The sequence below is a fragment of the Podarcis erhardii genome (assembly GCF_964252035.2).
Source record: "Podarcis erhardii genome assembly, chromosome: 4".
NCBI classification, from domain to species: domain Eukaryota; kingdom Metazoa; phylum Chordata; class Lepidosauria; order Squamata; family Lacertidae; genus Podarcis; species Podarcis erhardii.
Genome location: NC_138508.1, coordinates 23,442,117 through 23,451,819, shown reverse-complemented (window position 1 = coordinate 23,451,819; position 9,703 = coordinate 23,442,117). Strand labels below are relative to the sequence as shown.

Here is a 9,703-nt window from a genome sequence, read left to right as displayed (position 1 = left end):
AGCAAAGTCTTTGAGGCCATAAACTTATATGATTCAATAATTTTGCAAATACCAATTACAAAAACAAGCAGCAAACAGGGTTATATTTAAGTGTGCAGGTGAATTTTTTCAACCCCCTTTTATAAAAGAAAGTCTCCCTTTGTTGTGAGAAATGGAGATGGGTGACCTACAATAAAAAAGGATCCAGCAACTATCATGGTGTCAGTCTTTATAGGTTCCCCCACCTTCACTAACCTATTTTAAAGGGACAATACAGGTTGGCAGGACTGTATTATCTAGAGCTGCAACAAGCTTAGGCACCCTAATGATTCCCCACTGCAAAACCTAATTCCTAACAGGTTGGAGGTGCTGCCTGTGAAAACAGAAATTTCTGTATCCTGCTCATACAGGTCCCCTTCTCCCTCTCAGGACCAAAACCTCTACCTAGATCACCTCATATCGTATGTTGCTATAATCCAAATGAGAAGCAATCAGGTGTTGCTTCCTCCTTACAGCAGCTTTTGTTACCTGCTTCCCACCATATTGGCTGTTCCACTTGTGCTGAGAGCTTGTCAAGCGACACACAAACACACACTGCAGAGCAAGGCACCTGGGATACCAGCCCAGATCCTGCTTTTTGTTTTTCAACCCTTTGCTGAGCAAATGTGGTGGACTTTATTTATGTTACTGTTCAATTACTGCCTTGGGAGCAAGGATGCTATAGCATCTCTGTGGTCCTGAGTCAAAGACATCCCTGACCACGCAACCAAAGGAATCACTGAGTGATCTACAAACCATTGTAAAACTACAGGTTTCCATACCAACTTAAGCCACATTAACTTCTGGGGTGGAGGGGACTCAGATCCAGGCTGCAATCCTGCGCACACTTACAGGGAAGTAAGTCACATGAGCAAAGGGGGACTTGCTTCTGAGTAGACATGCACAGGACTGGGCTGCAGTATCAGGCAACCTTATGAAGGAGGCGGTTTACTTCCGAGAAAGTGTAAGGATGGGATTGGGGGCTGCACCACCACTTACTTCCAAGTAGACATCTTCTGAATTCACTTTTAAGCTGAGCACACACCATTCCCAAGTTAGATTTTGCTCCAGGGACTATACCTGTGGGTGGGGGCTGAGCAGGGAAGTGGAGAGGGTGGGGGTGGGTGGAGGAAGGGAAAAACATAAATCCTCTGGAGCCAGCCATGAATTATTGGGGGTCTCTCCTGCTGAAGCTAAAACCAACCACCATTCCTGCACCACTTGAAATTGTCCTCCCTTATTGCTTTGCTATTTTGCTGCTCTTTGGTGTTCTGCAGTTTTTTAAAAACAGGAAGGTTAAAACTCCTACATTCCCCGCCCCCCCATTATTTCATTCGGGTTTTAAGGCGATTTTTAAAACCAGACTGTTAATTGTTCCGCAAGCCACTTGGAGGCCCATTGGAACCAAGCGGCAAAGGTCCCCAAAGCGATGCTACACAACCCTACATCCAAGCAAGGCCCACGGAGCTCTAGCGGGCTTACTCGCATGTAAGCTTGCATAGGACTGCAGCCTGAGGCCGAATGAATGGGCTGGGGTGAATCCAAGCCACACCAAAGGCACGCTCTTGCACGCGCCAACTCAGAAGGCAAAAAAGGCGTTTTAATTCCACTCCCAGCAAAGAAGGCATTGCACTGCCCCTCTTTAATGCTCTGTTAACCGGCCAATGATAAAATAAAAGCATGCAAAGAAAGCAAACCCCCCTCCCCCCCCCACTAATGCTTACCTTCTTCGCTTGCCCCCCCCCCCTCAACTGAAAGGCAACGCCAGGAGTATTTTGCAGCTTGCCAAAAAGTAACACCCAGCGCGCCTCGCCGGCAAATGAACCAGGAACCATCAATGAAAACAGACCCCACCAGCAGCCCGGATGCCAGAAGCCACGATCAATAGCCGCGACTCGGCCACGCCAACTGCTCCCTCCTCTCCGCCCATCTGCTGGGCTCGGCTGGGGCAGATGGCGGACCTGGGTGCAGGGCCAGCGCGGCGCCCGGGGAGCTCGCGCCGCTCGCCATGATTAATGGATTGCTGGTCGCTAGGCGACCCCGCGCCGGGCTCGAGGCTTTGGCAAAGAGCAGCACCACCAGCAGCCGCTGCCCCCGCCAACCCCAAAGCAAAGGATGCAGGGGTCAAATCGCGACGCCCAGGCAACGCATGGATGCATGCAAGGGTATCTATGCAGCACTGGGAACAATGCAAAATAATAAAAAATAAAAAATAAAAATAAAAATGCAAGGGGTTGCAGTGGGCGAGGAAGCGGGATGGCGGTGAGGCTCTAGATTTTGCAGAGAGTTGCACTGAGGAACGGAGGTGGGGTGCTGTGGGTAGGAAAGCCTGCCCTGCCCACCCCTGGCTGGCTGGCTGGCTGGCTTACCTCCTCGCCGTGGGCTCTCTCACAGTCCCATCGCGCCGCCAGGCAAGCTGGCGAAGCTTCCCTCCCTGGAGCGAGCAATATGGGTCGCCGGAGGGATCAAAGGAGAAGGGAGCGCGCAAGAGGCAGAGCCGCCGCCGCCGCCGCCGCCGAGCCCGGGGAAGGTGAGGCGCAGCAGCCTCGGCGAGCTTGAATGGAGGAAAAAGGATACTGCGCTCGTGGCGCATCCTACTGGCCAGGACTGCGAAGTGCGAGGCGAGGGGGCCGTGGGGGGAGATGCGCGCTGCCGCCCGTCGTGCCAGGGTCAGGCCCGCTCTATTGAGGCGTGTTGTACGCCCCCTCCCTTTGTTATAGATTACTACTAAGGCACATTAAAAGAGGGGGGAATACACAAAGCCCCCAAAAGGACGTAAAATATGCATGTGCTGAGTTATATGTATAGATGTGAATTTAGAAATAATCACTACTTTTTTAAAAATTGCAATGCGTCTCACAGATCCTCCCATAGCTGTCAAATTTCAGATTTGAAAATAAGGGATCAGCAGCCTCACCTGTCCCTGGGACAGTCTACGGGATATCTAACAATCTGGGATAGCAGCGGGAAGCAGTGGGAAACGGCGCTGGAATAAGGGAATTTCCCGCAAAAAAAGGGAAGGTTGACAACTATGGATCCTCCAAGTGTCCCTATTTTCCAGGGACTTCCATGATTTATAGAAGCCATCCCGGTTTCTGATTTGATCCAGGAATGTCCTACTTTTCCTTAGGATGTCCCTATTTTCATCAGTGAAATGTTGGAGGGTGTGGAGTTATCCAAGTCACCTGAAGACAATCCTGTACAGTGGTACCTTGGTTCTCAAAATTAATCCGTTCCGGAAGTCCGTTCCAAAACCAAAGCTTTCCAAAACCGAGGCGCGCTTTCCCATAGAAAGTAATGCAAAATGGATTAATCCGTTCCAGACTTTTAAGAACAACCCCTAAAACAGCAATTTAACATGAATTTTACTATCTAACGAGACCATTGATCCATAAAATGAAAGCATTAAACAATGTACTGCAGTCACACAATCAATCAATCAGTAGCTGAACTGGGTTCCACACAGTCACAAAAAAAGAAAGAAAAAGAGGCACCAAAATGCAAAATAAATAGCAAAAACAGACAGACCTCAGTGTAACACTCAAAAGTGTGAAGCACTCAAATCAGAAGCATAACACTCAAAACGGAGCATGTTCGGCTTCCGAAAAAAGTTCGCAAACCGGAACACACACTTCCAGGTTTGCAGTGTTTCGGTTCCAAGTTGAGTACCAAGGCGTTTGAGAATCAAGGTACCACTGTATAGGGAAGTTTTAAAAAAAGTTTAGTGTTTTTTATGTTTTTATATACGGAAGCTGCCCAGAGTGGCTGAGGCAACCCGGTCAGATGTGTGGCGTATAAATAGTAAAATTATAATTATGGAATGGGACATCCCTATTTTCATCGGAGAAATGTTGGAGGGTATGACCTCACCATATTGGGGGATTCTGTGCTGTAGCCTGTATGCCTGCTCATTCGGCTGACTAGGTGTTGATCAGCAACTTCAAAGCTCCTGCCCTTTATTATTTTATGGTCCTTTATCTTTAAACTGGACTTGGACCAGACAGCCACTCAAATAGAGGAGTGCCCTCTGTAAAGTAAGACACACAGACCCCTTGCAATTTGTGCAATGGTTAATTCCTTTTTTTTTATTGGTGTGTAATTCATGCCTGTTTCCTACTGAGGTGGTCAACCTGTATTTGAGCTGGCATAGTTGGATGTTCCTCATACCTCCCCTCCCCCCACAAAAATCCCTGCACGTGGACAGGTAGTTTGTCAGGGTGCTAGCCTAGCCTTCTTCCTTCTTCCTGACTTGCTAGTTTTCTATGCACAGGGAATTTTTACCAAGTTGCTAGTACAGAGGAGCATTATTTGTTCTCTTCCACACACACACCCATTAGTCTGAAGTAGTACAAGTCCTGGGAGACCTAGACCTTGATGACTGCAGCTGCATGTCAACCCCTGCGCCTAATGAAATGACTTTGGGTTTGAAGTGATGAGAGGAGATGCAACAGTTCTCGCTACCATGTGTGTATCTGTGATAGCTCATATACAAATCATCACTCAGGGCTGCTGTGAGCCAGACTTCAGATTTTCCCAACAGCAGGAAGATTCTCCCAACTCCAACAGCCTTTGCGGCCAAGAAGATAACTAGAGCTTCAGCCTCAAAATTTGTTCTCACCCTTGGGATAGTGGAGGCGATTCATCCAGTTATATGCAGAGTGTTTTTTCCTCATGGTTCACCACAAAGGAAATAAAAACAGAACATTAGGGATCCTCTGATGGGGGCACTTCTAATGATTCCCCCATGTGTCTGTGGCTCTTTCAGCTTTTGCTAGAGATTGAGCCTTTAAAGCCTGTTGTGGAAGGGGAGATTGTTGGGTTGTCTTTGCTTTTGTTTTTATTATGCATTTTCTGTTTTTTATATTGTGATTTTATGCTGTGAACTGCCCTGGGATCTATAGGGCAGAATAATAACAATAACAATAATAATAATATGGACCTAGCCCTGTGGGACTCCCTGCCAGTAGAAGTTCGGCAGGAATCATCCCCACTTTCTTTGTCACGCTTTCTGAAAACTGTGTTATTCAGACATTCCTTTGCCATGTGAATCTCTTTTTACCAACCAACATTTACTGGTGCTTTTATTGATGTTGAAATGTTGGTTTTTTATGTTCCACCATTTTATGACGCTGCAGCCTATACATATTTAAACAAATAAACCATCCTTGGGAAAGAAGACTCACTTCCATGCTGGGCAAAACAACTTCCAAGCTGCTGCCCAGCCTCACTCCATGGCTTCAAGAGGACATCCATGGGGCTTGTTCCCTGCCACCTGTCAGAAAGGGAAGACCTGCCTCCATCACGGGCTGAGTGAGTTCCGAGATGATGCTCCACACCACTGCTTTATCTTTGAGGACACTGGTGGGAGCTTTTGCTGAGCAGCAGGAGGCTAAAGGGTAACCCTGGGCCTGGGGAATACAGTGGTACCTTGGTACTCAAACACCTTGGAACCCAAACACTGCAAACCCAGAAGTAAGTGTTCCACTTTGCAAACTTTTTTCAGAAGCCAAACGTGCTCCGTTTCGAGTGTTACACTTCTGATTTTAGTGCCACGCTTCCTTTTTGAGTGTTATACTGAGATCTGTCTGTTTTTGCTATTTATTTTGCGTTTTTGTTTTTGTGGCTCTTTTTGTTACTGTGTGGAACCCAGTTCAGCTACTGATTGATTGATTGAGTGAGTGAGTGAGTGCAGTATATTGTTTATTGCTTTCATTTTATGGATCAATGCTCTTGTTAGATAGTAAGGTAAAGGTAGAGGGACCCTTGACAGTTAAGTCCAGTCGCAGACGACTCTGGGGTTGCGGTGCTCATCTTGCTTTACAGGTCGAGGGAGCAGACAGTTTTTCTGGGTCATGTGGCCAGCATGACTGAGCCGCTTCTGGTGAAAGCAGTGCAGCGCATGGAAACACCATTTAAATTGCTTTTTTTAGGGGTTGTTTTTAAAAGTCTGGAACGGATTAATCCATTTTGCATTACTTTCTATGGGAAAGCGTGCCTTGGTTTTGGAACGCTTTGGTTTTGGAACGGACTTCTGGAACGGATTAAGGTACCATTGTACCAAGGATTTTGGTAGGAAGTGCCTAGGCAGTATATGGGCACCGGTGGGCAGAATGAGGCCATTGCCTCAGGTGGCAGGTGAAGTGGGCTGTGAGGAGCAGTCCCCCGATCATTCTGCCTGAGCCTTGCAGATGTTTCCTTCTGCTGAAGGACAGAGCTTTGTGTGGCGCAGCAGTGTGGGCCCCCTAAGCTAGCCTGCTTCCTCAGCAGTGGATGACGCTGGCCTGTCACCGGTGCCAAAGTAATAAAATAATACACAAGTTATAAAAGCAAAACCATGAAACAGAAACAGTTCCTTATAGAAAACAATGAAAAACAATCCATATATGAAAACAAGGCGAACATATTAAAACGCCATGCGTGAAAACGGTTAAAACTAGTTCCAGTACAGCTGCAGACTGGGATAAATATCTCTGCTTAAAAGGCTTGTCAAAAGGGGAAGGTATTTACAAAAGACAACAGAGAGAGCACCTGCCTAGTAGGAGGAAAAGCCAGGGGATAGGTGCCACCTCTCCCAAGTCCTGATTCCTTTGCAAGCTGGCAGCATCATGTGTCCTCACAACAGGTCAAGGTGCTGCTGCTTGTCCCCTACATTTAAAAACATTTCCAAACCTGAGTAAATAGGAAGGTTTTTTAAATTTCTCTTGAAAGTAAGTAATGAGGAAGGCTGACACACCTCACGACGGAGGGCATCCCACAATTTGAAACCACCACCACCGAGAAGGCCCTGTTACAAGTTGATGCAAATGTCCCCAGTGGATCAGGGAGTCTTTCTTAACCAACTGCCTTACTTCACAGAATGCTGTGGCTCCAATTTGCCCAATGCAAGGATTACCCTTTATTCAGTCTGGAAAGTTCCCCATTTGCATTTGCCTTCTGAATCAACAAGGCATGTGGCTTTTTTTCTACAGCATTTAAGTGGGGATGCACTGGTCCTTTTGAGAGCTCCAGGAATGCAAACCTTGCTCAGTTTTGCCAGGCTCGTGCCAAGGAAGAATTCAAGGACGAGGCAACCAGGTTACCACCTTAGTGGAGTGAATAATCCAGGATTAGTTACATTCTTAAGCTTATAAGGAAGGCCTTGAATACTTTACCGGACTGAAGCCAGTAACCCTGCGACCCTGACTCTCCTTAAATCAATGCGAGCTACACCATAGACATAAGCATCAATTCGGATTTTGGCGTGTTCGGTGCATCACAGGACCATTACAAGAGTCACACAACAAGCCAGTATAGACAGCAAAATATGCACCTCTCCCCACACCCCCTCCTGCCTTCCTGCTCATTCTGAGCATCTTTCTGAATGTCTGTTCTGACAGAACCGCTGCTTATGTGTAAGCTTCTGCTCTCAGCCTCCTTGACAAGGGATGGGATTGTGCCCTAAAGAGAGAGAAAATGCCAAAAAGATGGCTTCTTTAGCACAGCTAGCATGAGAATAACCAGCTAAAGTTGCACAGCCTTCCAGCTGCCCACCGAATCCTAATCGTTTGTGACAGAACTGGGTTTTTTCTCAGGTTAATGTCACAATTTTCCTTAGGGGTGGAAGAGTATTCCGTGATATTAACTTAAACCAGAGAAGTTTTGCAAAACATTGGCCTCGTCTCTCCCCGCTGAAAGGAGAGACTATTTTCGTAACTGCAAAAAGCTTTTAAGTTATTCTTTTCTTTTAACCTGTAGGATCATTCTCTTTGAAGAACTGGCAACAATTTGCAGACTTTGATGTGCCAGCAAAAAAGGTTTTTGAAAAATAATTTTGACATATAAATGCGGTATGTTTACATTCCAACTCAACGTGAATAGGACTGAGCTGCACATGTACTGATTCTGCCTAAAGATAAAAGCTTATCCAGCCAAAGAGGAATATTGGACTAGGAAACAAAAAGCCACTGAAAATTTCAAAAAGGCATTTCTGTTCTACTATAGCCAGCCTTAGGCTAACAGCTAGATACTTAAAAGGCTGGCCTTTTAACCAGCTTCTTCAATTCTAGCATGACAATGCAAAGTCATACAACGGGTTCTTGGTTATGGGCCCAAACAGCAATTTAGTAAGCCACGCCAAACTGGAATGATGTGTGTTCACCATCTCCACACTATTTATAATTGTATAAATGTCTACCATGTGGGTCATTGGTTGTCTCCCCAAAACTAAAACGTCCTAATTGCTGGCCCAGCAGGGGTCCTAATTTGGCCCATGAGACTGTTCTATAAGGGAACCTGGCATCTGATTCCATAACTTCTAAGCTTTATTAGGTGAGAGATTTTGGGCTCATCTGTACTGTCATTTAATATACCTCCATTAATTATCCCTTGCTCTATGACAGGGGTCAGCAAACTTTTTCAGCAGGGGGCTGGTCCACTGTCCCTCAGACCTTGTGGGAGGCCGGACTATATCTTTTTTGGGAGAAATGAATGAATTCCTATGCCCCACAAATAACCCAGAGATGCATTTTAAATAAAAGCACACATTCTACTCATGTAAAAACACACAGATTCCCGGACCATCTGCAGGCTGGATTTAGAAGGTGATTGGGTGGATCTGGCCCCTGGGCCTTAGTCTGCCTACCCATGCTCTATGACATTCTCCTCTAAATCACTGTCTTCCCACACTTTCCCTTCCCTCCATAGGTGCCAACTCCTAGGGGCCCAGGTCCCTTTGCCCCCCATAAAATATCTGAGGAGGCCAGGGCCCCCCAAAGTTGATTGACATTGCTGCCTCCCCCCTTTTTCCACGTTTGGCCTTCATTTCCCAGTGAGCCCTGTAAAAGAACTTGTAAAAGGGTTTCTGGATGCAAGAGAGCTGGGATCGGGGGAAAACTGTCAATATCATTTCTTACAGCCTTTGCAATTGGAGATAGACAGGAAGAGAGAATGAAACTGCGTGCTCCATGGGGCAGATTCATGGAGCTCTGCTAGGACAAGAGAGGAAGCAGTTCCCTGGTTGCTTGTCATTTTTAAAAATTAAATTCAAGACATGCTGTAAGAGCCAAGGGAGGAGGACATTGTCAAGAGCTTTTGCCATTTACTTTCAAACTTCTTTTCTGCCATCCCTCCTATGTCCTCGTCCCCCTACCTCCCATATCACTGTCCTTGTCTACCCCGCCCCCCCATATTTTATTCAAGTTGGTATCTCTGCTTCCCTCAATCTGGATTTCCACATACCCTCTCCTTTCTCTCTCTTTTTTATATTATATTTTTATTAGTTTTCAAATACAAAAGGAAATTTATACATTCCATACATCTTAATTACATCTTACTTCTCTTTTTTGACTTCCCTCAATTTGTCTGCCGTTCCTTCCTATTGTTACTTTTTACACATTTCTGCCCTTTTGACCCTTTCCCCTCACAGACCTTCCTTAAAGCTTACAAACGTAATTTTATTATCACTCAGTTTTTGCATATATTGGATAAACTTTTCCCAATCTTCTGTAAATCTTTGATCTCGCCGATTCCGGATCCTTCCTGTCATTCTGTCCAGTTCTGCATAATCCATCATTTTAGTTCTCCATTCTTCTATCGTAGGTAATTCCTCCTGTTTCCATTTCTGGGCCATCAATATTCTTGCCTGTAATGCCTGGTAAAAATGCTTCTGGTTTCTTAACAAATGTATATTTCAACATTTTCTTCAATT

At 45.9% G+C, this 9,703-nt stretch overlaps 2 protein-coding genes across 3 annotated transcripts in view; one reads left to right on the top strand and one right to left on the bottom strand.

Annotated features, from left to right (window-relative positions):
- The window catches only part of ELMOD1 (ELMO domain containing 1), a 49,861-nt gene extending 47,254 nt beyond the window's left edge, over positions 1–2,607 (bottom strand). For both annotated transcript variants that reach the window (XM_081860668.1, XM_081860672.1), the window contains exon 1: positions 2,388–2,607. The gene's annotated coding sequence lies outside the window, so the exon portion shown is untranslated. The remainder of the gene's footprint in view (positions 1–2,387) is intronic.
- Positions 1,760–9,703, top strand: part of ALKBH8 (alkB homolog 8, tRNA methyltransferase) — a 73,183-nt gene continuing 65,239 nt past the window's right edge. The window contains 1 exon segment of the mRNA XM_081860351.1: positions 1,760–2,183. Within this exon segment, the coding sequence (XP_081716477.1) occupies positions 2,027–2,183 (157 nt within the window). The 5' untranslated portion in view covers positions 1,760–2,026.